Source organism: Musa acuminata, chromosome BXJ2-8 (genome assembly GCF_036884655.1).
Source record: "Musa acuminata AAA Group cultivar baxijiao chromosome BXJ2-8, Cavendish_Baxijiao_AAA, whole genome shotgun sequence".
NCBI lineage: Eukaryota > Viridiplantae > Streptophyta > Magnoliopsida > Zingiberales > Musaceae > Musa > Musa acuminata.
Window position 1 is genome coordinate 54,308,720 of NC_088345.1, and position 27,184 is coordinate 54,335,903.

A 27,184-nucleotide genomic window follows, 5' to 3' on the forward strand; every position below is an offset into this window, starting at 1 on the left:
ACGATCGACAGATCGATGTTCTCGATCCTATGTATTTGTATATCAATATGATATGAGTCTTGAAATTGATCCCATGAAAGTATACTAATACACTGTATGCTATTGGTGCATCAATATGGTGATGGTCGTAGTTTGATCATTGTGAACCACACATGTCCAAGGCGGCTCCTAAGACAAGGACGATTGTGGCATGTATTGGTGCGGGGGTTGGAGAATGCCATAGCTAAGCTACTTTTGCATCATAAAATACATTAATTACAGTGTAAAAAATTTAATTTCTAGTTAGCCTTTTTTTACCATTATAAATATGTCAAACACCCTTAGAGGTATTAAATTTATAAAATTGATATAATGTAGATTAAATTGTGATAAGATCATCATTAAATACACCAATCACAGCATTAACATGGTTAATTATTCCCTAATTAGTCCTCTTTCATCGTTATAAACATATTAAACACCCTAATAGGCATTAAATACATTGAATTGACCTCAAATTTCTATTAAATTATCATTAAAATCACTAATCACAGTATTAAGAAAACTTAATTAAAACCTAATTTAAACCTCTTCTACCATCACAAACATATTTATCACCCTAATATGCAACAAATAAAGAGATTTCACCCAATATGTGTTTAATTTTGATTAAATCAGCATTAAACACACTAATCACAGCATTAAAGGCCTTAATTACTCCCTAATTAAACCTATTCTACTATCATAAACATGCCAAACAACATATTAGACGTTGAGAACATAAAATAGGCTTAATCATCTCATAAATCAATAAAAATCTACAATAAGAATGCATACATTTAATTAGTATTTTTCCTCTTAGGCATTAATTCTCCAAATTAGTTTTTCAAACTTGATCCAATCTACAAATCATAGCTTTATTGAGTTTAAGAGAGTGCAAATATAAGAGTGAGAGAAAGATGTGCATGAGAAGGAGATTGAGAGAGTAGAAGAGTTTGAGAGGGAAGTGAATGAGGGGGTAGAAAGGATTTAAAAACCCTTGGATCTAGTTCAAACGGTCAAAAGGACCATTTGAATTCAACAAATCCCAACCCTTTATAGGTAATGGTCAAAATTCGATCGTTACTGACTGGTATAGATTAGTAATGATTGGATTTTGATCGTTCTGCCCAGTACAACGAATCTTGCTAATAGCCTCTAAATTTCTCTTCAAATTGTATATACTATAAATCGTGATAAAAATAATATCCTTTCTATTTATCTCTGACAAATGACCTTTTCTCTATTTTTCAAATAAATTTAAACTTGTCAATATATTGAACCCAAACTTCATAATTTTCTTTCCAGGTCAATTCTTCAGATGTAATAATCTTGGAAGGGATTTTAATATTCTATGATATACGTATTCGAGAATTGATGAACATGAAGATCTTCGTTGATACAGGTTATATTTGTTATCTTCCTTCATATGCAAATATTTACATGCATAATGTATCATACGAGCGATGATTCATGTATGACATTGAGTGTAAGCCTTACAAGAACTTTTCCATTTCAATTATATCATTCTTTATATTTAGACTCTTCTTATTCATGTAGAAGATCTTTCCTGCAGATGCTGATGTACGGTTGGCAAGGAGGATAAGACGTGATACTGTTGAGAAGGGCAGAGATCTCAAGACAGTACTCGATCAGGTTAGAGATTTTCATTTAGAATATTTTTACTGAAAACGTCCATGTCTCAAAAAATTGATTCCTTGTTGGATGTTAGTTGACAAGTTAAGTTCAGTTGGTATAGGACTTGTTTTCTGGTTTTCTTTACAACTATCAACACATTGTAATAGATGAATAATCCATTTGTAAAGAGAAGACCTTTAACAGTACCTGATTATGAGCTTTAGCTTAAAAAAGTTAGTTAATGTCTATGAACTTTCATTACATGCAAATTCTGTCCTGGCTCACCTGGAAGGAAAATAAAAAATTTTCAATTTCAGGCATAATGTAAATTTGGTTAATGTGTTTTCTTTTCCTCACATTGTTGATCTTCATATAATATAAGAATACCTTATTGACACTTGTTCTATCCTTGTATTCACAAAGTGAATGGTTTAAATAAAAAAATTTATACATGAACTCATGGACAATTGACATAATTAATTTTTCAAAACTTGTGCATTAGAAGTAGTGTTGAATTTGGAAGCATGCGTACCATAAGTGGTTATGTTAGTTTCAGTAAATGGCAAATCGGTTGAGAGTATAGTGTTTTAGACTCTTAGAATATTATTTAGTACTGAGAAATTAAGAAAAAATACACCCAAAGATATATAAGAATGTTGCAATAAATTTGTTGTACTTTAAAGTAGGGTTCACTGTATCAAGTTGTGTCGCTCGATATAGGTGGTGCATACTGGTCCGAGAGGGGACTGGTACACGAACTGCCCTCTACCAAGCAATACCCGTTACATGACCTTATATCAAGCGATACAGGGTTTGTACCAGTTGGTAACTGTTAGATTTTGATCATTACTGATCAAGGGCTCAGATTGCCCTATTTCAAATGTTGATTTGATTATTTGAACCATAGGAAAGGGATTTTAAAGACTTTTGTTCGCCACAGTCATCCGCGTAATATATAAAGGCAAAGGCAAAGGGGAAGGCAGTAGTATCAGCTATATTGTTGGAAAGAATCGAGTTAGGCAATAAAATACCTTAATCGTATTCAACAACCCATTCGGTCTAGAGACATGATAGTGATGTTGATAGTAGTGCCTTGACTGATGACGGCGACAATGCCGGGGAGTCGATGGTCTCGTCTATACAATTTGAGGGTGGTGCATAGACTGAGGATTAGTATTTTACACATGACACTCAAGATTCATATCATAGAGCTCAATAAGGTATTGGTCAAGTTTATACATGAAAGGGGAAGGGGGAGGTAGTGTATGATTTTGAGTAGATGCGACAGAGCCTATACGACGTAGAACACAGAGCGAAGCTCATCGTATTCACAACCATTATATTATGGAGAATCTTACAGCCAACAACAATACGATGATAATTGGTTATACTTTGACCATTAACACATTAATGCACCAATGACATATGATGTACTAGTAAACTATGCCATGGGATCATTTTTAGGATTGAGTCTGACAAATATATCAAATTGATATACAAATACATAGGATCGAAGACCTTAACCCACCACCATGGAGCCCCATCGTTCTTTTTTATGATAAAATCAAGTATATCCATCGATCGATTACTTGTTTCATTTGTATCTTAAAGTTTAAGTTGTTTAAAAAATAATCTAACAATTCATATCATTTTTTTGTAAATAATTCAATATTAACTGAAGAAATGTTCGTAATGTACTATAAAGTTGCTCCATAAAGCTCGAAAAAGATATATGTCACTATTCTTTCCTAATTTAGATTAGGTTTTGCTAAAATTATACTAAAATTATATTTATTTTTAACTTAAAAACCTTAATCCAACCTTTTTCTATTTTTTAGGAATTTTTGGAGCTATTTTTTGTAATTTTACCGTATCGTCAATATGCCTAGTTGTACTGAAATACTGTCATGGACTTAGCTGGTTTTGCCTAGGTCGTGCAGTATCTCTGTGTGTCCATCCGCAAAGGGCCAGTCTTCCCAAAACCTCTTATGGTCTCTTAAGAACCTACAAAAGAGAAAACAAGTCAGAGAAAACATTTAACTCAGGATCCACAAGCAATTATTTCGGCAAATACTTGGTAGGCAATGCAAATTACAAATATAGATTTTGCAAGCTCTGAATGGTCGCGCAACAAAGGGTCAAAGATGGTCCGCCGTGGCTCAAAGTCCCTGCAAGTGCTCACATGACACTATTGTAGAACAACATAGTGAACCAACCTTAGACAATACCCCAAAGGCCCGTCTAGCCATATGCCACTTGGGTAGCTCCTGGGTGCTATATTACTACATTCCACACCACTTTGCTGAGATAGAAATCCCCTAAAATGGTTGCCTAGATGGCCTATTTCTGGGTAGTTTTGCCTTTACGCGATGACTGCATATAACTTGCATTTACAAGCTTGAAACAACCATAAAAGCTAATCAAATTGGGGCTGATAAGCCTACTGCAAGCCCGTTATATGCTGTGCAAATCATGATTAAACTCGAAAGATACGAACATATATGAGCATTAAATCAAACACCCATTTTACAACTTTGTCCGTGACATTCTCCCCCACTTATTCCTTCGACGTCCTCGTCAAAGCTTTTAGGTTTAAATCAAATTGTTATATCGTTTTTCCACAGTAAATTGTGCTAGTAGCATAAGAAGTTGGTTCCAGTATGGACTCTATGGGAATGGCCTTCAAAATTCTTTAGATGGTTATGCCGATTAGTTTCTTAGCTCATAGGTGTAGTCACGTAGGAACTGCCCCTTCAGTGGAAGAAATCAACTGAACTCTTTTTTTCACTAGATCTAATAAACCATATTTGATAGTTCAGATTTTAATATTCTCACGAGTCTGGATATGTCCAATTGAATACCAATATTTGTTTGTTTCATTTTTTGGTCATATTATAACTATTATTGCTAATATTGTATTTCATTCATGCAGTACTCTAAATTTATAAAGCCTGCTTTTGATGACTTCATACTCCCTACAAAGAAGTACGCGGATATCATTATACCCCGTGGTGGAGATAATCATGTGGCAATCAACTTAATTGTGCAACATATTCACACAAAACTTGGACAACAGAGTCTCTGTAAAATATATCCAAATCTTTATGTCATCCAGTCAACTTTCCAGGTTATCTAATATGCTCCTTGATACAGTGAATTGGTGGTCATGAATAATTTTCCAAGCATCCGATCATCAATCTGAAATGAACAATTAAATATTAAATTTTTTAAATTTTCAAATCTTTAGCTCTTTTTTAATTGCATGCAGATACGTGGCATGCATACGCTCATACGTGATAATGAAACAACAAAACATGATTTCATATTTTATTCCGATCGATTGATTCGCTTGGTAAGTAAAGTTGTAAACTTTTGTCTGGTTGTAAAGACCTTTCTTGATGGTATTCTAATTGTTTATTCTCTCCTTGTGAAAGGTTGTTGAACATGGTTTAGGTCACCTTCCATTTAAAGAAAAGCAAGTGATCACACCAACAGGTGCTACTTTCGTCCACTCTCCTGTGACTGTGACAGTAACCAATGCGCTAGTTTAGAAAGACAATCTTCTTAGTCTTTCATGTAACACATTATGTATTGTTGCTAATATGTATTCTCTGAATTCATTTAAACCATGCGACATTTTTTTCTGCAGTTTTAGGGTATACATGAACAGTTTTTGAAAGATTTTCTAAAAAAATTGATCCAAGCACCCCATAATAGCATGTTTTATTTTTCTTTGCAGTTCTGTTCTAAAGTGAATTAGATCTTGATATTTTTCTTGTTTACCAGATCATTAGATCCTTTTATTCAAGGCCCCTAAGAGGCTAAGACACTGAGACATTATCAGACCAAAGAAAGATTATGATAGAATTACAAAAGTATTGAGATGTTGCTTTCAAAGAATCATCTGTTCAGTTACTCATGAAAGCATTAATGTGAAAATGTGTGTTACATGTTCTAAACAAGGTAGTCAAATAGGGGAGGTGAGAGCAAGAAAAAAATAATGTGGATAAGGAAAATGGTCATGAGATTATCTCATCAATCCCATAGTTATCAAAATGTAAGTTCTTATGTTGGTTCAAGCTTTCTAACATGATTAATTTATTTAGTAATTTTTAAATATATTGTTTGGTATTTCCCTTTGCAAGGTTGTCTTTCAAGTTTTAGAGTAGCAAAATCTAAAATAATCTAAGTTCTATGGCTCTAGTTGTTGACTAGCTGTCAAAACACTACATTATGTGCTGAGATTTCTAGCACCACCAGTGTGCTGTTCCAGCATGAAAAGAAAAAGAAAGAGAAAAAAATGGACCTTTGCTTGGTGTGAGTTGGCCTTGCCTTCAACAGATTGAAGGAACGTCCATCAGCATTATGAGGCCTTCAAAAGGAGAGGACTCATGGCATAATTCAGCAATCTTCTCTCATCCAGGCTTTCTCTTACTCAGCTGCAATTTAAAGTGACAAGGTGACACAGAGCATCAACATGTTGAGGCGGAGCTTTGCTCATGACATTGTAGGAATCATAACATATAACTTGTCAATGTCTTGTCATTTTACAATTCAACCGCCAATTCATTTGCAGAGCTATTTACTTGATCAGAGCCATTTCTGCGATAAATGATTAAACTGGCCTCTTATTAAGATATCTGATTTAGAAGGGAAGAACTTGCATCAATATCTAAGTTCCAGACCCGATATGAGTGCCACATACTGAATTTTAGTCTCTAGTTTTCTTTTAAAAGGTTAAAAACAACCACTAAAATCCCAAGTAAACCGTATTAAAATCCCAAGTAATGAATTTTAGTCTCTGAAGTCTGAACTAATTGTTCATCTTTAAAACTGTGCTGTTTTCCCTGAAGGCATACGTAAGATATTGATAAGCTTGAAAATTGAAACTATGGTTTGTCTAGAAAAGAACATAATCAAAAAAGGTAAAAAGGAAGGTGCTATGTAAATATGTCATTTTATTTTTTCTGTTGGGAGAACTTGGAAGTCCTGAGTGCTGAGTGATTATTTGACACAGATTTCATTGACTTTAGTTCTAATATCTTTATGCAGTTATTCTGATAACATTTTATTATCTGAAATTTTAGTTGTTGAACTACCAGACTTTACTTTATTTTTCAAAATATTTTTGATATCCTTCATAAAGATTATCATTGCTTAGTTATGACTCCATGTTCATTCAGTATACTGCTGAGGTTGATGTTTAAGGTTTCATTGTACTCATCTTCAAAACTTTCCAACATACAGCAATATGAAGAGTTTCCCTTTTAATTGAACCTGTTCTTTGATCTCTCCATTTACATAGTTATGATTGTTGTAGCATTTTTCTAAATGCACTTACTATTTCATATTCCTGACTATTTCCTTAGACTGCTGGCTTGTATATATCCCATTCCTGTTGGCTGTTCAGGAAACGTAAAGTATTTTGAAATCTTTATGCACCATTGTGGGTCTATCTTTCAGCTTCTTTCTCGAGACATATTCTTAAAATATAAGTTGCTTCTTGCTATTCTGATTATTTGCTTTATATGAAAATGTTGATTAGGAATTAATGCCTTATAAGTGTTCCTCATGGATATCTGCAACTTTTATCTTTATAACTTTGCGATGAATTATCTATAGATTTTTTTTTGTTGCAAGTATAGCAATGCACATATAATGCTTCATTTTCTTCAGGATCTATTTATACTGGGGTAGAATTCTGTAAAAGGTTATGTGGCATTTCCATCATCAGAAGGTATTTTTCTCTTTTGTTTTCAGGAATCATTGGCTTCAATTGAATTTATCATAAATTAAATCATTGATTTCTTTGATTGAATTCAGATGTCAAAACTTACAGCCATATAATCTTGTTTCTTCTGCTCAAAGAAAAAATAATAGTAATATAGATAATCTTGTCTTTATTATATTCATATTTCTAAGCTCCAAGTTTAATGTGGATCATGAAAGAAAGTACTGTTAAAAGTTTTCGTAGCAGCCTTCACCTATTTTTAGTTCAGCAAGCATCATTTTTTCTATCTACAAAATGGTGTATGTATAATGCATATTAGCAATTTTGCTTGTCAGTTTCCTTTTGCTTATTCTCTTGGACCTATGTGATGTATACCAGTGGTGAAAGTATGGAGAATGCTCTGCGGGCATGTTGTAAAGGCATTAAGATTGGGAAGATCCTTATACATAGGGAAGGTGATAATGGCCAGCAGGTTCGCATGAAGTTGTCAATCAGAAAGGGATTTGCTCTGACTGATTTTCTGACAATGTTATTTTTTTCCAGTTAGTTTATCACAATCTTCCGAACGACATTGCGGATAGGAATGTTCTGCTTTTGGATCCTATACTAGGCACAGGTTGGTCCATCTAAATAGAACTGGTATATGGAAACAAAATGCTTTGTGATGCCCAAATGTGTGTTACTTTATGGAACAACAGTCTGCGACTTCCTGATGGTTCTGATATATGTTTCATTTTGTGTGGGTTGTTAATTAGTTTCAAACTCCAGTGTTTAGCTTATGGTATCAATATTTCTTGATCAGTAAACACTTTCATCCTGATAGCTCAACTGACTTTAACAGGTTTTCTTGAAGTTTTCTGGTGCTTTTATAATTTTTCATGATTTATTTGATCCTAGGTGAATGTGGAGAGAACAAATTAACATTTTGTGAACTCATTTTTATAAATTTAATGCATGTTCTACATTTCTCTATTTTCCATTTGGTAATTATGGATGAAGAATTTCTCTTTTTTTTACTTATTCTTAAACCATCTCGCTCACGCATGTTCATCTTCTATCATCGCTGGTATTGATGTCACCACATTTTACTACCTGCCTTCTTCATCTCTAACCACCAATTTGGCATAGTCATCCACTTTCTCAGTATTTGGCACAGTAGCCCTCGCACGAATGAATTTTCTTTTACTGTTGTTTTGCTTCTTTGCTCCTAATGTCTCCTTTTTCAACCACATACATAATTGATGAGAAAGGACCGAACACATATCTCCTTTTTCTCCAATGCCCTTATCTCCATGAACTGAGCCTTTTTCGACTCGACTATCGCTAGAGCTTCCTGTATGGACTTAGTGGGGCTGTGATAAACAATTTCTCATCATATGAATGAATACGATTTTCCATTGGTCAGATGCAGTAACACAGGTAGGAGAGAGTTTCCTCTCCTCAACCCTCTCAGATAAATCAAGGTTTCTCTGTGTGCCTGACCAAATGGCAACTTGGACTCTCCCTTCATTTATGCTGAAGCTGTTTTTGTGTCTTATGTTTCATATAAACACCAAAAAACAGGTGTAAATCTTTCTAATAGTGAATACTAAAGTTACAGATTTTCTTATACCTTGTTCAGGAAGGACCATGGGTAGGATTAAATGTCAATATTAAATCTGCAGTTAACTAACGTTAGGTCTATAGTTATAGATTTTCTTTATATGAATATCAGGACATCAAGTTATTGCAAAAATTTGAGCTGCATGCATTGGCATCTCAGAGTTTCCATATGCCTTCCATTGAGATGCTTTTTCTTCTCTTCATTTGATGGCTTACATGTGGAGTGATCTAGGAAAATCAAGTTGCTTGACTTGTTACCTTCACATGGATTTACTACTGACCAATTCTTCACTATTGTAGGGAACGCTGCTGTTCAAGCTATTTCCTTGCTCTTGCAGAAGGGAGCACAAGAAAGTAATATAATATTTCTCAATCTCATTTCTGTAAGTCTAGTTATTTCTGTGTTTTATTCACTCATAAGTTTCATTTGTTTCATAGAATATTTTTATCCATGATTCACCTTATCGATCTGTACCAGTATACCGATCTACCATCGGCATGGTACATACCGAACCATACCGACACATGGTATGATGGGACGTATCGACAGACCAGGATGTACTACCCATATCGGTCCCCTATCGGACCGATACGTATTGTCCTTATCGGGCAATATGTCACGATATGATGAACTTTGCTTTTATCTATGCTAAGACAGGTTATTAGTCCCACTAAAAAGAGGATCTTTCCTTTGTCAGATGTTTGCAAGAATATAACCACCATCAGTGCATGCTTAACTTGGTTTCTTTAATGTGACTAGGCTCCTCAAGGAGTGCATGTTGTTTGTAAAAGATTCCCAAGAATCAAGATTGTGACTTCTGAGATAGAGTCTGGTCTATATGAAGATTTTCGTGTGTTTCCTGGGATGGGAGAGTTCGGAGATAGGTATTTTGGAACAGATGATGATTAGGCGACATTCTTCTCAGCATAACTCTTGAGGAGGCTCATGCTGAACCCAGTAAGTTAATCCTCGAGTAAAAAGTAACTATATACAAGTAGCAGCATCAAGATCATGAATTCTGGACTTATGCTTCATAAAATTCAATTTTAAAATTAGTTTTGCCGGTCATCATGCATCTGTTTCATGCAAGTTGGACTATTCGTATCGAACCTCGTATTTGTAAAATATGGAAAGATAATGCATTAAGTAAATCCAGTCTATTGATGGCAATGTTCTGTAACATCTGAGGCTTACTTACTTTTGGCAATGTTCTGTAACATCTGAGGCTTACTTACTTTTATGAACAATGCACTTCATGAAGATTGCACGAATATGAAACATATAGCTTTCCTATCAAACATGAAGTAAATTTAGTCAAAAATAATGATTTTCTCTAAAGTCACTCGCTCAGAAACAAGTTACAGTATTTTCGATTACGGCTAAATATTTAGAGTTCTAGGGTTATCAATATGTGGAAGAGTGATTCGCTTAAAATGTTGTTACGATTAAGATTCTAATATTGCTTCAAATAAACATTGGATATGTGATTGATATATATGGTTTGATTTTGTTGACATCCTTGCAGATATTGATAATATTTTTCGTGCTAGCGAACACCGGGGGAAACATCCACACTACATTGGCGGCAAAATTTTTGGTACTTGTGATTTTTTTTTTTTAATTTCTGTTTCTTACTTATGCCTATGCAAATAAATATTCTTTATATTGAGAGAAAAAAAAAAAGAAAGTAACATTATTTCATGCTTCAAATATCTATTTTCAGCGTCATATCGATTCCTTTCTGAAACGCGTTCAACTTCATCTTAATATGGTGTCTCATCTGAGAGTTTATATTAGAAGATGATCTCAATAGAAACACTCCGTGGACTTTAAAAAAGCATCTACTCTACATGCCAACAGCATTCCCGTGGATAGAGAGATAGAGATAGAGATAGAGATGTCGTCGTGCCTTAAACCAAACTGTCAATCCAAGCGCATCAGGAACACGCGAATAACCTGCAGCAAAAGGGATTGGTGGAGCACAAAACTTGGTATTGTGAACATAATTATGCAAATGAGTTGGTTGAAATAATGAATGCCTTCTTAGTAGTAGTTCATCGACATCACTCGAATTAATAAACTCGATCGTCGCATCGTTGTCAAGGTGGCCTTTGCCTTTGCTTCAAGGGGGTCATCAGAGTCTCATGGAGCCAAGATTCAATATATCTCAATTTCCGAACCTATATGGGTGAATCTGTAGTCCGCTACACAATATCAACCAGAAAGAGAGAGAGAGAGAGAAAGAAGAGGTATATAATAATTTTATTTTCTTTAATTTCCTTGATTAGATGCCATCAGAATAAAAACTCACAAGTTGCAAGATTAATTTATCATATAAAAAAAATATATTCAATCAGTCAGGATTGAAATCTAGATTATCATAGATCAAGATAAGGCGTAGATATCATTTGACGATATTATAAACTAGATACAACGAACTTTGTTTTGTTTGCTAGATTTGTTATCCTGCGTGTCATCTTTTTTGTGATGAAGCGAAACATATATAATTTGATTGATTGATTGATTGTTCATATGCTATTAATTTTTTTCCTTTTGGAGGCAAATATAAATGTTTGTTTGTTATATCTGTCTCGGCACAATAATATGGTTGTTGTTCGTTTACTACCTCACCCGAGAGACAAGAATTCAAGTCATAAAAATCGTTTGTTCTCTTTAAATGCTTAAAACAAGAATTGAAGTCATGAACACCGAGTCTCTTTAAATCTAGATTTAAAGTTAAGGATTGATACATTATTTTATATAAAATATTTATTCATGCATTATAGTAATTAGTGCAGATTAAAATTTTTTATGTATGAGGGGGGTTTCGAGGCAATTTCTTTGACCTTCTTCCCTACCTACCTCGATGTGACGGATGTGGTGGACGTAAAACTTTTAGATGACAGTGCACGTCCAAAGCATAGAGGCCCTTTTACTCGTTTAATCCAAGGAAAGAAACATTGGATTGGTTTAATTAAGAATGTGAACCAGCTGATTCCTCCTCGGTGAAAGTCCATAAAAGCATCCCACGCGTTATGCAAGCACGATGTATAATACACCACTAAATTCCTTTTTGTTTTCTGTACATACGAAGAGAGAAGGAAATTTGACGACGAGATGCAGACGTAGCTTAGCTTCTCTCGGTGGATCTATTCCTCCACCTGCCATTGACCCAAAGACATCATGTCAGAAGAAGAAGAAGAAGAAGAAGAAGAAGAAGAAGAAGAAGAAGAAGAAGAAGAAGAAGAAGAAAGGTCATCTATCTACCTTCTTGTTATGGGGTGAGGAGGTGCCCAACTTGACCCCATACTTGATGAGCTGCTCCCTCACAAACCTTTCGTACATGAAGGACGCGCCCCGGAAATGGGGGAGCACCAACCAGGCCACGAAGATCACCTTTATCTGATACCAGACGGGTATCCTTGGCACACTCGACGACATCACGTATTTAGTTCCATGCAATGTGATGTTCAACTCACAAATAATTTAATCGATCATCATATCAATGTGTGTAAAATGATCGTTACCAGTATAAGACGGGCTCAGCCACCATCTCCATGAGAGTTACGAAGGAGTACAGGATCCAGTAGGCCAGCCATTGCTCGTCATCATTCTTGGATGGGCTTTCGATGGCACAAATCGACGCATATCTGATGCAATAAGCGTGTTTGTTTGTCGAGATGGAAGAGACAAAAAAAAAAAAAAAAAAGTCATGAGCAAGAAAGAACGAAAGAAAGAAAGAGGGTGTGTGTGTGTGTGTCGTACAAGGGATACAAGAGCGTGACGGCAGGCCTGCATGCATGATGGAACGAACGGATCAGATCACGTCAAACAGGGACAAAAACAATCCAAACATAGAACGAACGATAGGAGTTCATGGCACCCAGAGCTATCGTACCCTGCGACGGAGTGCAGGTGGGAAAGAAAGCTCCCAAAGTTAGCCATACGGCTCGCTCGATCGATGTAGCTCTCCCTTCCTTGCACGCCAAATAAGAACAAAAAGGGACGATTGCCGAGAGTTGCTTTGGATGAGAGGCCTGAGAGAGAGATTATTATGTCTGATATGAAGAAGGGGAGGAGCAGCTTATACTTATATACATGGGAGGAAGTAGTAAAGGGGGACAGACAGGTAAAAAGATGGGTAGCAGCACGTGAGGATGGTATCGGATTCCTTCCTTGGACATGTCACCCAAGTCAAGCACCGACCACCATGTTTAAGTGAGAGCAGCACGTCCGATGACCTAATTAAATCCCAAAGGTCTAATGGCCGGCTTAGTTAATCATCCATCGACGGTATGGCAAGACATTTTGGGGGCAAAATTAACTAACTAGTAGGAAGGAGAGTCTGTGAATACGTGTTAATAAAAACTGACAACTCTTAAGTGAGTTTGAATAAAAGAAATTAATAATATTTTAACATATTTCAAAAATAAAAAATATTGACAAGTCCTTTTTTGTTTTTTTTTGTTTTTTTTTACATAACATTTATTTTAAATTTAGGCATATATTTTTTAAAACATCTTATAATATTTAATTTATTTATCAAAATTTGATAATTAAAAAAAAATAAATCTCAGTTAGAATGTCCTTTGAATGGACTTATAGTAGTGTTTTTGTTAATAAATCAAAACATTATAATTCTAATAAAAAAATTATAATTGACTTTCAACTAATTGAATTTTTTTTTACTAACAATAAATTATTTATGTGTTTGAGGTATTAAAAAATTATTAGCATGAGAAATTAGATGATTTTGGATGAAAATTATAAATAACTAAATTTCTAGGAATACAATGAATTATTATAGAGTGAAGGGGTATTGACTTGACAATTTTATCATAAGACTCTGGATTGGAATTTTTATATTTGACACTTATCCTTTGTTTTAAAAAAAATAATTATTTAAAATATATCCTTTATAGGCACAGTGACTGTGCCTACACAACACGCACGGGGGGTAATACATGCATGCATGAGCTTTAACACAAATATTGACTCAAAAATTGATTATATGCATCGATATTCGAAGCTTTCAGAGTATTATTCAATGGCTTACGTAAAAGATTTGAGTTATGTCAAATTGTTTGCTGACCACACATTAAAGCATAAGATACAAGTTTGGAAACGCATATATATATATGTAGGTTTGGCACTAGGGATGATCATCACCGGAGTCAGTCATCCAAACATCACATCTCTACCGTCGACTCATATGACAGACACATAAATAAAATATGGGGTCCAACCACCTGCTGCTGTAGATATATTGGTCTGAGCAGAATTGTAAATCTATAGTAACGGGTACAAACAGGTGACGAGGGAAGTAAACAAGTTCCGTGCCAGTTTGAAATCTACAACTTCAAAAAAAGTTCCTGTTGACATGAAATCAATCGGGTGGAAAATAGGATGTTGTTGACTTTTTACCTCCTTTGTTTCACAGATTGGAATTCATCCCTGGTGAGGCTCTCCGTACTTGGACCTTGTGCCACGATGTGTTCAGTATACCTCTTAGGTTCCATATAGCATCTACCTTTTCAGGTTGGACATTTGCAGCAGTGTCAACCTGCAGAGATTGAATAGATACAACTCAGAAAATAACATACATAAATTTGAAGCAAAAGAGCAAATTGATAATGCTAACTCAAGTAAGAGAGCATATTGATGAAACGTGTCCAGCTCATCAAAACTTGGAAGTTATGATATCGAGTGTTCTGGATCAATATCTCAACATGGAAGCATATTCTAGCAAGTGTTGCAATATGATAACAGTAATTAATATCTGTGTTAAATTCCATCAAATTCAAATATATATGTAAAAGCAATAACTGGTCCTAAGGCATTCAAAGGGACAATTAAGATGTCAACTGCTCATGGATTTCCAAGAAATAAATCGATTCCTAAAGACCTAATAAATAATAAACATCATCTTATTAGTGACTAGCAGCAGCATAAGCACTACTCAATGCATAGGATTTAAAAAATATGTTGTTCTGTCTGCAATAACAGTTTGAGGAACCTTGATTATTGAAGGAATACAAAAATTAAATAAAACTATATCAGTCAAAATGTTAGTAATTAGTTTAAAACTGATTTAAGCACAACACTGACGATAGAATTTAAAGAAAATCTGTCATTATAGCAAAGGTTTATTCAACTCTGATAAGAAATCATTGATGCATCACATCTTGGCAACCATTATCCACTGATTCATCACATAGATCTGTAACAATGAAATGAACATCACTGGTTAAATAGGAACCTTTACAGGACTTGACGATGATGACATTTTTTGTCCCCACCCATTTAAAGATTAAGACCATCAAGTCTGCAGATTGCTTAAAAACTTAAATGCACCATACAAAATCATCTGTCTTATTGAACTGGAAATTTACGCCTTTTTTCTCTATATAATTTCTACCAGAGGCATAGTTCAGATGCATTTACAGAATTAATTTTCAACACATCTGCAGCAGAACAAAACAAGAATTTACTAACTAAAGTCAGGAGAGAGTTGAACTAAAAAAATTTTTAACTCGTATATACAATATCAACAAGTCATGACTCAATTATTATGGGTTAGTCACATGAATTTTTTTCCTGTCATTGTGCTCCATATAACACAATATCATTGTGCTCCGTTTTGCACTTCTTGTAGTTCTAACACTAATCAACTGAGTTGTCTAACCATATCTATGAATTTTATTTGGACATGTAAATACCATCATCTTAAATAATTATCCCTTGTTATATCGACAACACCTAATTGTTTATAGATGCAAGAATTTTTCTATATTTCCTAATAATTCTGTTTATTGACCACAACACTTACATCTCAGCTAAACAAACTCCTTGTGCATGTTTTCTTACCCACCCAAGTATACTCATGTGTGAATATATTAATAAAAAGCTAAACTATTATCTAACATAGAATATAAAGATTGGCCAGTTTTTACTTATCATGGGGACTTCAAACAATGCTCCAAATGAAGGTTCCCAGGTATATTCTGAGGTTTTAAAAGAGCAAGATCAGGATTGAAGCGGATGATAATGGCCATATGGAGGTCATTTCAGCTACTAGTATACTATTAGTAGCAACTAGAGTGTTCTGTAAATTCTTCAGAAGACCCGGAACTTCTCTACTAGAATAAAAAAGACTGGATAAGCTACCAAGATATTCGGAAGAACTAAATGACAACATTCAAGTAGACACAATCCAAGTTCCAAATAGCCGATTGCGATAATATAGCCCATACCGCCTTAGCAATAATCACAGCATTTTCCGGTATGTCAACAGTAGCTTTAAATAGAACCCATGCCCACTTGTCATTGTTCATATCATCAGATTGATATGGTATATTGCGTCTTTGATATCTCTCAGCTTCCAACCATGTCTTTCCCCCATCAAGGGATATATCTACTCTCTCAATTCCACGGCCACCACCAGATACTGCATATCCAGCAATAGTAGCCTGCAATACAACATATTAAAGTAGATTAAACATATCACCTTAATATTTAGATATAAAGGTCTAAACCTGTGAGTTCACATACCTTTACTTGATTTACAACATCCACATCCTCTAAAGAACATATTGCACACTGTCAACCCGATAATCAGTATAAATTAGTATAATTATTTTTTCATGAGAATGTCACGAAAAAAAACAGTAATTGGTGTGACAACATGCAAAACATGGCGAACAGTTTGTAGTTCTATAAGAAAGCTTAAGATACTTAACAAGGTTACATTGTCAAGTATCTGTTGAATCCCATTTGAACTTTACGATTAACATAAATTCTTTCAAGAAATTATTTATATTACTAGACAATAGGTCACTAAAGTTAGCCTCACTTGTAACACAGTTTGAGATTGAATCGACGCTGGTTGCTCAGACAAATACTGAAAGCAATACTGACCATAATTACATATTTCTGTCAATCATAAGAAGTACTTGCACGCAGCTAAATCTACACAAAAGCGGAGGATTTTGGCATTATAGTTGCCCTTCAGGATACAATAATAGAAAAAGGAAGCTTTAACCCTTAAAATTGCATGAGCTGCTCATGAATCTCCCCAGAGAATTTCATTACAACAAGACAAAAAAAAAGAAGAAGCCATAATGTCACAACAATTTAGGGTTAGCTACATGTATCCATTTCCATCATGGATTCTGCATGAGACAATATCCTTAGTTACATCAAGAGCATTCTAATCTTCATTTGCAGTTTCTAGTAAAGACTTATGAGAGCTCCCTTTAGCTTTTCTCACTCCATCAATATTAACTGTCTCACCTCATCTAACTATAACAGTTTTAGATCTTTTCAAAACATATATGTATTATCTTAGATGGATTCCCTCATTTCATCCTATATCTGAACTACATCTAATTGTTCATAAAAGAAGACAACACAAACCTTTTGTACATGTTGGTTAACCACCAAAGCATTTATAACCACAAGGCATATCTGCTCCAACATTTTTTTTCTAAACAGACATCTGTTCATCACACAAAACTCCCGATGTCTCTCTTCACTTGAACTTTCTAATTTTTTTTACTTTATAAATAATATCTTAATAAATCTCTCTATCATGTTAAATGTAAAAGAACTTTTGTCTATTCATCCAAACTATATCTTTAATTCTTCTCTTACGATTACCAAAATTACATATCATATATTAGATCTAATTCTATTTAATTTAAACAATTAGTTTTTAAAGTTTCACTTTATAATTCAAGATTATAATTAATTCCATTGAAGCTCTCAATTACTTAAAACTAATAAGTCATTTAGCAAATGTATTCATGGAACTGATTCATTAATGGATGTCACAAATTACTTTGTTCCATTGACCAAGGGTTTAAATTTTTATGTAAAATGGATCATTTTGGGAAACAATTGTCAAAGATGAAATATGTTGTCAAAATCTTGATATCAAGAACATTTCTATTGTGCCCTTAGCTTTCCCTTTGTTCCCTTCAAATGAAAAGCTAAAATTTTAATGACTCAAACTTGTGCTACTTTGCAAAAAAAGCTATGATATTGGGGTACAAATGAATGCAATATACCTGCACAGGAAAGTCCATTTGTGCCTTCCTGGTCAACCAATTGATATTATCCCAATTAACTGAAGGTGGAAACATTTTGTAATCCTTTTGCATAAAAAAACCCTGTTTTGAGGAAGACAAAGAACTAATAAATTTTACGGAAGATAAATTTTGATAGTTTAACAAGTTCAAAAAAAACCTGGCATTCGTCTTCAATTATGTTGATGTGATCTAACCATTTTACAGATCGTGCACCAATTACACCAGGAACAATCACCCGCAATGGATATCCATGATCACGACTGAGGATCTTGATATGCAACACTCAGAAAAGTTAATTGTAATGTTCCATGCTAAATGATGATGGTACCAAATAGAAGCATCAAATTGATATTGAACATAATGCTAACATCTGGAAAAGCCAAATGCTAACTTAAATAAGCATCAAAACTAACACCAAATAAAACAATAACATCTGGGAAAATGAAATGCTGTCTTAAAATACTGAATTACCCAAATATGAAACATACTGCAGAAAGAGATTTGTGGCGGAAGATTTCAGTTTCCCAAATAGTTACTGTTTCTCTGTTGAAATGATGAACCATAGATGACATGTTAAATTAGGACAGTTAAGCAATTATTTATTTGTCAGTCTACTGATTTAACAGTACAATCTAAGCATGTTAGATGATGTTAAATATTCAATCCATTATCAGTTCATCTAAGAACTTCCATACCAATGGCTTGATATGTGAAACAAACAATTTGACAAAAAAAGCCCTTTGGTGGTTATTTGCTAACTCTAGGATGACGTATTTGATCATATATTTATATTAGTTTGGTAACATGTTGCATCTTATATTAAAATGAAAAAAGAATGCCATCATCAGGATGGGAAGAGAGTTCTATCTCGATGGCTGAAAAGTGTAAGCCATTATTTCACTTTCTTGAAAACCTATTTCTTCAATGTTGCTTTTCTGATATAATAAACATATATTGCAATAAAAAAAGATTGCATCCAGTTGTCCTGCAATAAAAAAAATTCAAGCAGCTGAAAGGCAGTACGAGAACAAACTTGATACCATGTATGATTCAAAGAAAGAAATCTTCTCAAGTAAAACAACAAAGGGCTTATATCACAGAATCAGCATAAAAAGTTGAAAATGCAACATATTCAAGGAACTGATGTGGAGAACTTAGCAAAGATCATGCAAGAAACAAGAAAACAGTGATAAATGCTAGACATCATCTAAAATAATAAAATTGTAAAAAAATCAGACTGCCTTACTATGATAATCATGTGAAATAAGAGAACCCCTTACAAACAGAAACACCACATGCATGTAGTTACTAAGTACTCATTACCTCTCCATTCATTTCATATGCAAGCAAAACATCAGCTTCAGGATTTGCCGCCTGCCTCAAGGATATTGATGCCTTGTAGGGTCCACCATTTTCCTCCTAATAAAAGTACAATATAATGTATAAAACATTCAGGAACTCTATAACGAAAGCAGCAAATTGGCAGTCAACATCTAAAAAAAAGATTTAACTATACCATGATGGAAACTGCAATCTGGTCTCCTTAATTAACTCATACAAAAGAAAAAGTACTCACTTTGCACTTGTCAATGCTAACAAATTCAACATGCTTCCCTCCTGGTGCTGAGAATGAAGAATATTTTGATATTCCAACAAGCTCAAGAACATCAGCTAATTTTGCACCTCCCCATATTGCTGCGGAAGGTCACTTTGCCAATTTAGATTATGGTATACAGCAAGCAACAATGCCTATATATAAAAAGGTTTAAGAGAAGTATCTAGTACCAAGATGCCTCTAAACATCATAGTCCTAGAACTATAAGGGTGTAACAAGGTTATAAAAGAATAGTTAGAATCTTATCATACTAAACACTTCTATCTCAAGGTTCTAGAAATGAGTCTAACAAAGCAATGTTTTAGCATCATTGGTTTTGGATGGAACAATAGAAGATGGGAGCAATGACTGTCGTACCACCCAAAATTGTACCAAATGAGCAGGTAAATATCAGTCCGCACATGGACTGATACGTGGACCACTCCCGATTTGAGCGATCCGGTCCAAGTTAGAAAAAAATAAAAAATAAATAAAACAGCGATGGGACCCATCCAACTTAGTATTAAAAAAAGGGGAAAAAACCTAAATAGCAACTGGGGCTTGCATCTTGTAAAGTAGCTGCCGCTGCTGCTTCATGAGCCTTCTTTTCGCCGCTGCCATCTTCTTGCGATGCCACTGCTACCATTCGTCATTGTCACTCCTACCATTCGCTAGTGTCTATCTCCCAAGTACACTCTCACCTCCTCGTCTTCTTCCTTCTTCTTTCTCCTTCATTGCTTCTACTTCTTCTTCTTCTTCCTCCTCCTCCACCGCTTCCTCTTCTTCCTTCTTCCTCCTCTTCCTCCATTGCCTCTCCTTCTTGCTTCCTCTTCCTCCTTTCTTTCTTCCTCCTCTTCTTCGACCCATCCTCTTCTCCTTTTTCTTTCTCTCCGAAATGTTAGTACATACCAGTGTACCAATACATGGTACACCAGTATGACAGGTATTTACCGGTTTGACCAGATCACCCGAACAGGTCTGGTACCCAACATAGCACTCCTTGGATAGGAAGATTACTTTCCTTTCTTTTGTCACTTAGTTCATGTCCAAGTACTTACATGCACGTTTCTCACATACACTTCATATTTTTCTCAACTTAAGCTTGACACCTTTCCCAGGTTTTCATGAGTAGATCATCTACACTCACACATTTGTAGTAAATGGAAACTTGCTTCCAACTTTGTCTACAAAGTCCAGTTCTATTACTCTAAGAACATGATAAGTTCACTTAGGTGATCATTACATGTCAAGTTGTTTGGATTCAAAATTCATTTGGTTAGCAAACCCAACCTTGTAGGCTCAAGCATGCACCTTGCTTGAAGTACAACTCAATCACTCCCTCCCTTCCTCCCTCCTTCCTTACTGTTGTTTCTTGCCTCACTGGTGACTGCTAGGATGCTACTTGTATGGTTGGAAATTATAGTGACTTTTGAAACATATTGGAACAAGAAGCCATCACTAGAAAATAATAAGTATCTATAGGTTCCAACAGTGGTCCATCACATAAACTCCCAAGTATCATTGACAAGACTAATACAAGAAGAGTTGTCCATGATCATAGGAGTAAACTATCAACTTGGATACAGGTACGCATTTGAAAAGGAGGTAAGATTTAGTTGATAAAATGATTAAGAGAATAATCAACATAGTTTGTTAACAAGAAAAGAAGTGTGAAGGTGACAACAAAGTCTGAATTAGGAGAACAGATATTTATTATTGTCAGTTCTTTAGCACCTCAAGTATGACTATGTAATTTAATCAAAAGGGAACCTTAGAAAAACTTTGTTAAAATTATTTAAAAAATACCTATAGGTATGGACAAAAAGGGAAAGAGCATGGAAACCTTAGAGTTAAATCTCCATCTGAAAATGATAGTAATCGGCAACAGCCTGATCAGTATGGTACTAGTATGAGGAGAGATACTGGCACTCTATACAGGTTAGTATGGCCAATACCGACTAGAGAGAAAGGAAGAAAGAGAAGAGGGGAGTTGAAGAGTTGGGGAGGAGGATGAGCAAGAGAAAAAGGCAGAGGAAGCCATACTTCTATTAGAGTAAGTGACAATGCAAGGACTAGGAGGTGGCAACAATGTAAGAAGGCAATAGATGCATACCAAAGGCAGAGGAGTATATAGAGGCAAGGTCAAAAGCAAGGGCATAGGTTGTGGCAAATGCAGATGTGATGGCTTCAGCGATATATATATATATATATATATATATATATATATAGAGAGAGAGAGAGAGAGAGGACACACAAATGTGAGGAGAAAGAGAAGGGAGGCATTTGAGTAATGTAAAACAATTAAAAATCCCTGTTTTGGTTCTGAGCGATTGATGTAGGACGAGTTCACAATGAACAGAGGACGAACAGAGGAAGTATATGCTCTTTTGAAAATAGAGGAACGGAAGGAGAGGATGATAAGAAATGAAATGGATAAATCTGATGCAGAATAAGCAGCAGATTTTTTTGTGAATAATGAAAGGGAAAAAGAGAGAGATAATCACAGGAAGATAACAGGGGAGTTTTCTCCCCAAGCTACAATGATTCTGGTAAGTGGTAACTAACTAGAGATCATTGTACCACTCATGCATAATATGCCATATGGGGAAACATACTTTAATTTATTCATTTTTCTATATCCCAGTTACAATCCTTTTTTTCCTTTTTATAGATCCCAAGTGCAAGAAAAAAGACATAAAAAAATAATAAAAAATATAATAAAATTCAATAAATCAAAATATATCATTCATTGCAACTTTACTTCTCTGAAAAAATAAATTTCAGATTTACTTTGGGAAATAGTTTTGTTTTTGATGATATATCTTTTTGATATATTTTTCATATCTATATAATCTTCAATTAAAAAGAAACTTTAGGAGATTTAATCATCCTTCCATTTTCTTTGTAATCTTCAATCAAACTAATGATTGTCTCCAATTTGTTTGGCTACCTTGTCCTTCTTCTTCGACAATCTTAATAACCATTGCAACATTATAGTAGATATTGTTATGTGACAACTAAAGAAATTTGCAAAACATACCCTAAACTAGTCAAAATTATTTAAGAGAAAAATAAATCAAAATTATGCCTTGTCATATGAATTCACTGTATTGGAACTCATCTCGAGTTCAAGTAATTGAGACATGAATCGACCTTGACCATGGAATATCTCGACTAAAACAGAACTTATATACCAAACTAGTGGATATTTTCTGTGAATAGCGGAAGGGAAGGAGAAAGAAAACAATAATAAAAAGATAATATGAAAAAGTGATAATTATCTAATTCACTCTAGTTCAAGGCCTCACACCTCCACATGTTTGATACATGGACAATGAACATCTAACACCGCTCACACACAGCATACCATTCACACATAGCATTACAACATCCCATTTATCAAGGCTATCATTCATTACAACTTTTCTTTTCTGAACAAAAAAAATTTTCAAATTCAACTTGGAGAATGATTTCCCATTTGTTGATATATCCATTTGATACATTTCTGTCTGTACATAATCTTTAATAAAAAGAGATTTGTTTCTTTAGATAAATATTATTGTTTGTTTTTTAATATATATTTTTTGTTCTTTCCTAGGTAATGCTATATCCATGATCCCTCCTAGACCTTGCTTTAAGCCTCCTCCATTTGGTTGTCGTATTTTTTTCTTATTTTAGTTATATTATCATTTTAAGCAGTATCTTCCATCAAAAAACCTGCAATGGAAACAATGAAGTAAGAATGTAACATGCGTTAGCATCCTAATTGAAATGTCCAATATGAAACAGTTGATGTTCACAACTCCATCATATATTATATGTCATGTTTCTTTCTTTCTTTAAATATTTGTACTTAATGTGTGTTTATGTAGTTGTATGATTGTGGTTGTTCCTACACACCCTCCTCGTTTGCCCAAGCTTCAACCTGAGGCTTTCAAAGGATAACTGACAGTGAATGCTTTAGACATTTCAAAAACTTGAACAGAAAAACATCAGTAAAAGCAGCAACATATATATGAGATAACAAGCATTTTTAGGTTATCACTACGAATGGAATTTGATGGAATGATGCAGACATCAAATTAACAGTTCATTCAAGAGTATGATGTGTACCATTTCCAATAGCAGAAACATCCCACCCAACACCTTTCACTGTGCGTGCTTTGCTCATTTCCGTCCTTCTATTACCTGCACACTGCACAATTTTCAACTCAGAACAGCACAAGAGGACTTGTCTCCTTATTGACCATTTAAACGCAAAAGATAACTGACAATGTGGAATAAATATGTATACATGATGTATGTACCAATGATGAAAATACTTATATGTGTATTTAGGGCAAGCTACCTGTAAAGTTGCAACGACATTGTACTTGGGCAGCCTCCTATAAACCATTTAGCAATATCAGTTACTTTTTTAAAACCTAAAGATAAGCAGCATCTTAATTTGTGTAACATATAAACCTCGTTCCATTTATCAAGTACCTTATTTCAAACATAGATATCTCTAAGGGCTTCTCCACCAAACCACCTATGCTAACATTATATCTGTTTTACCAAAAAAGAAAAGAAACAAGACAAGTATTCAATATAGGCAAGTCGAGTATTCTTTAGCCTGGAAAACAAAACTGACAAAAGATGACCTTTCAATGTCATCAACTACTGGGATTGGTCCATGGTTTCTCTTGTAGAAAAAATCGATAGGAGTAATGTATGACAATAAAGCTGCACGATGAGGCTCAGCATTAAATGGCTCCTGCACCAGAAACATGAAAAAAAAATGTTTGATGCAGATTTCAGATATGAGACAGTTTATTTTTGAATGCAGGTTCGCATGAACAATTATGAAAAAGTTGAAAATGAACATGCAGAGATAAAGAAGTTATTCACCTTTTGAAGTGACTTCTACTTAAGAAAACAAGAGGTATTCGTACAAGAGAGTAAAAATTCTGCAGCATTGTAACTTTATAGAGATTAAAACCAAGACAAAAAGTCTGGACGATGGTGCACCACATATTCAAATTACTCATCATAAGTGTTCGATGCTACAAAACAAGTATAATGGCTCTCCAGGACTTGAGAAAAAGCTATATGCACTACATCTACTACAATTTGAAGCACTACTTATCCTGCATAGCCATCTGCAATAGTTAGCTCGACCCTATGAGAATTGTCCCCCATAAATCAAATGGCCACATGAGAATTGTCTGAAAGAAAGAAGTAACAGATGACATTTAAGACCAAAAGCACAACAAGACAACATAAGAAATTGGCATTTTACATACATACAAGATAGTATGCATCAACTCACCAAAAAAAGTCGAAGTTGATGAGGTTAAAATCATCATAATAGCATAACATTCAAAATGTAATGAAGTATGAGATCCAAGAGGTTGACAATTTTATAGATCTACTATGATCTAGTAACTATTACGATATAATCAGCCTAAAATATTATTGCGCGAAATACAATAAATGAAACTAAGAATTAGTCCTTTGATCAGTGAAACACAAAAGTTGGTTCCTTCCTCTCATGCTAAATTCAGAAAAGCTCATGGTGCTCAGAAAACATTTCATTCTCCTGAAAAGATATGTATACGTGGCAAACAGTCGAAAGAAGTATAAATACACCAATCCTCAAAAAGGAGGATAAGTATACGTAAATGAAAGCAGAGGCAGAAAAGATGAAACAACCCTCGTAAGAATGAACAAAGTAATTCTATTTCGCTTCATACTCGATTCATTCCAGAAAACTAACAATTGACATCTGAAATGTACAGAGCAGAGATAATATGACATAAGGAAAGGAGCCAAGATTTCATGCTAGGTCTTAGATCAACAAACTGGCGAGTCGTTAAAAAGGACTGATCCATCTAAAAGAAGTGGTCGGAAGGTCCACGAGACCGGAGATGAATACCTTGGAATTAACCTTCAGGGACGGGTGGCGAGGGGGTTCTTGGGAATAATCGGACGGACCTCTCAACCCTGGCATCCTCTCTCTCTCTCTCTCTCTCTTCTCTCTCTCTCTCTCTCCACAGATTGTTGATCTGAGAGGGCCGGCTTTATACTATTTGGCGGAGTTTCCTCGCCATAAAAAGTTACGTCCCCACGAAAGCACCGCCTCACACGCGATGGGTCCCGCATTTTTCATGCACTCAGCCAGTGAAAGACGGAATAAGGTTTGGGGTAGTTGGGAAATAGAACATGTTTTGTCCTTACGGTGTGAGTCTGTGGGCCGGCTAAATGGAAAGAGGTAACCCGTGGCAGGCACGTGCGCGATTTTGTTCGTTCTGCGATAAATTTTATTATGTTGCCAACTTGCAATTATATTTATATCTTAAACTTCCACTTCCAATATATGTTTTTGTTAATACTTGCGAACAATCGAACATATAGTACTCTATTTCCTTCTTATAATGCGGTTGGGAAGACTGAAGAGGTCTAAGAAACGAAAAAGGAAGAATAGATGTATTTTAATTTAGCTTTATAAAGCTTTTTTTTACCAGTTTTAGATTCAATATATATTGTAAAATTATATTAAAAAAAACTTAACATCATGCCAAATCAAAAATATATATCATTATAATATTCTATTTATGACATAATTGGTGAGTACGACCTTGAAGAGAAAGTTTATCTCTCTCTCTCTCTCTCTTCGACCCCCAGTTTGTGCATTGTTCTTGTCAAGTTGGAGTTCATATTTAAGCATTTTATATGTTATTTATTATACTAAAAATTAAATATTAAAAAAATATTTATATTTTATATATTTTTTCAATGGGTACCCTTTTATTTTTTTTCTCAACCAGTCACCTTTTAATTTTAAAATATTAAAAATATCCCTACAAAAGTCCTATGTTTTTCCATGTCTAAGTAATTGATAGGGTGGTTTGGTCTAGGATGGGGATGATTTGTGGCTTTACATCATTTAAGGTTGAGGTTTCTCTGTTGTTTTTTTTTTTTTTTTTCCTTCTTTGCTTCAAAATACTATTTTACCAAAACATTTTTTTTCCCTCTCTTTATAATATTTTCTCAAAAAAAATCATGGTGATTTATGTTATTTCAGCTAGGGATGTGTTTTAAGTAGGTGATCTTTCATATTTTGTGTTTTCCCCTCTTATTTTTCTTTCTTTAAATTGTTTCCCACTTGTGTTTACAGTGTTTTGTAGATTTTTTTTTGTCTTCTGATATTATGAGAGCCTCATTCTTAAATGTGTAAATTCAATCAATCTTTTTCATTAATTTCATCATGTTTTATTTCTTTATTAAGACTTCATGATAACACTATAATGATACCCATGATAGATAGCTTACTGTATATTATTGGCATTAGATTTGTTATCATGTTTAATATAGGTTTTTATACAAGATTTCAATCTAATTTCAAATAATTTCACTTTAAAATAGTAAAATAAAATTTTAGGTACTAAAAAAAACACCCACTCCCACTCTAGGATTATGGTATCTTAAATTTGATTGCTTATGTTGGTGTTAACTTTATAGAATATAAA

At 34.4% G+C, this 27,184-nt stretch overlaps 3 protein-coding genes across 8 annotated transcripts in view; 1 reads left to right on the forward strand and 2 right to left on the reverse strand.

Moving 5' to 3' along the window:
* Positions 1-10,648, forward strand: part of LOC135620347 (uridine kinase-like protein 3) — a 30,557-nt gene extending 19,909 nt beyond the window's left edge. For 2 of the 3 annotated variants that reach the window (XM_065123261.1, XM_065123260.1), the window contains exons 6-16: positions 1,327-1,423; positions 1,595-1,674; positions 4,589-4,783; positions 4,925-5,008; positions 5,091-5,151; positions 7,333-7,393; positions 7,766-7,859; positions 7,931-8,003; positions 9,290-9,372; positions 9,750-9,947; positions 10,516-10,648. In XM_065123261.1, coding sequence (XP_064979333.1) covers positions 1,327-1,423; positions 1,595-1,674; positions 4,589-4,783; positions 4,925-5,008; positions 5,091-5,151; positions 7,333-7,393; positions 7,766-7,859; positions 7,931-8,003; positions 9,290-9,372; positions 9,750-9,899 — 978 coding nt within the window. In that variant the 3' untranslated portion in view covers positions 9,900-9,947; positions 10,516-10,648. Of the gene's footprint in view, positions 1-1,326; positions 1,424-1,594; positions 1,675-4,588; positions 4,784-4,924; positions 5,009-5,090; positions 5,152-7,332; positions 7,394-7,765; positions 7,860-7,930; positions 8,004-9,289; positions 9,373-9,749; positions 9,948-10,515 lie in introns of those variants that run through there. The other variant, XM_065123262.1, reaches the window with a different exon arrangement.
* A 1,391-nt stretch (positions 10,649-12,039) lies between these two features.
* On the reverse strand, positions 12,040-13,038 carry LOC135618341 (protein HVA22-like). Of its 2 annotated transcripts, XM_065119224.1 has the most exons (5): positions 12,889-13,038; positions 12,756-12,782; positions 12,518-12,640; positions 12,258-12,411; positions 12,040-12,151 (listed from the first exon to the last, which is right to left on the reverse strand). In XM_065119224.1, the coding sequence occupies exons 1-5, from the start codon at positions 12,933-12,935 to the stop codon at positions 12,140-12,142; spliced, it is 363 nt and encodes a 120-aa protein (XP_064975296.1). In that variant the 5' UTR covers positions 12,936-13,038; the 3' UTR covers positions 12,040-12,139. The 2 variants fall into 2 exon arrangements, with proteins under 2 accessions (XP_064975296.1, XP_064975297.1); XM_065119225.1 differs by lacking the exon at positions 12,756-12,782.
* Positions 13,039-14,225: 1,187 nt separating this feature from the next.
* Positions 14,226-25,726, reverse strand: LOC103995527 (sulfite oxidase). 3 transcript variants are annotated; one of them, XM_065123264.1, is made up of 13 exons: positions 25,591-25,726; positions 24,564-24,880; positions 24,317-24,429; positions 24,159-24,221; positions 24,022-24,058; positions 23,787-23,868; positions 19,656-19,774; positions 19,403-19,498; positions 18,237-18,347; positions 18,059-18,160; positions 16,542-16,589; positions 16,244-16,459; positions 14,226-14,553 (listed from the first exon to the last, which is right to left on the reverse strand). In XM_065123264.1, exons 4-13 carry the CDS (start codon positions 24,170-24,172, stop codon positions 14,425-14,427), a joined length of 954 nt encoding a protein of 317 aa, XP_064979336.1. In that variant the 5' UTR covers positions 24,173-24,221; positions 24,317-24,429; positions 24,564-24,880; positions 25,591-25,726; the 3' UTR covers positions 14,226-14,424. The 3 variants fall into 3 exon arrangements, with proteins under 3 accessions (XP_064979336.1, XP_009414401.2, XP_018686480.2); XM_009416126.3 differs by lacking the exon at positions 24,564-24,880 and having other exon boundaries at positions 25,591-25,723; XM_018830935.2 differs by lacking the exons at positions 24,022-24,058; positions 24,159-24,221; positions 24,317-24,429; positions 24,564-24,880 and having other exon boundaries at positions 25,591-25,698.
* Between the last annotated feature and the right edge of the window lie 1,458 nt (positions 25,727-27,184).

Excerpts from the sequence above, each read along its gene's own strand:
- LOC103995527 (XM_009416126.3), bottom strand. The coding sequence starts at position 25,665 with ATGCCAGGGTTGAGAGGTCCGTCCGATTATTCCCAAGAACCCCCTCGC. Across the intron at positions 18,348-19,402 it reads CATATGAAATGAATGGAGAG|ATCCTCAGTCGTGATCATGG; the intron begins GTAATGAGTACT and ends TTGCATATCAAG. Across the intron at positions 14,554-16,243 it reads CTGTGATTATTGCTAAGGCG|GTTGACACTGCTGCAAATGT; the intron begins GTATGGGCTATA and ends CAATCTCTGCAG.
- LOC135618341 (XM_065119224.1), bottom strand. The coding sequence starts at position 12,935 with ATGGCTAACTTTGGGAGCTTTCTTTCCCACCTGCACTCCGTCGCAGG. Across the intron at positions 12,783-12,888 it reads CACCTGCACTCCGTCGCAGG|GCCTGCCGTCACGCTCTTGT; the intron begins GTACGATAGCTC and ends TCATGCATGCAG. Across the intron at positions 12,641-12,755 it reads GTCACGCTCTTGTATCCCTT|ATATGCGTCGATTTGTGCCA; the intron begins GTACGACACACA and ends TTATTGCATCAG.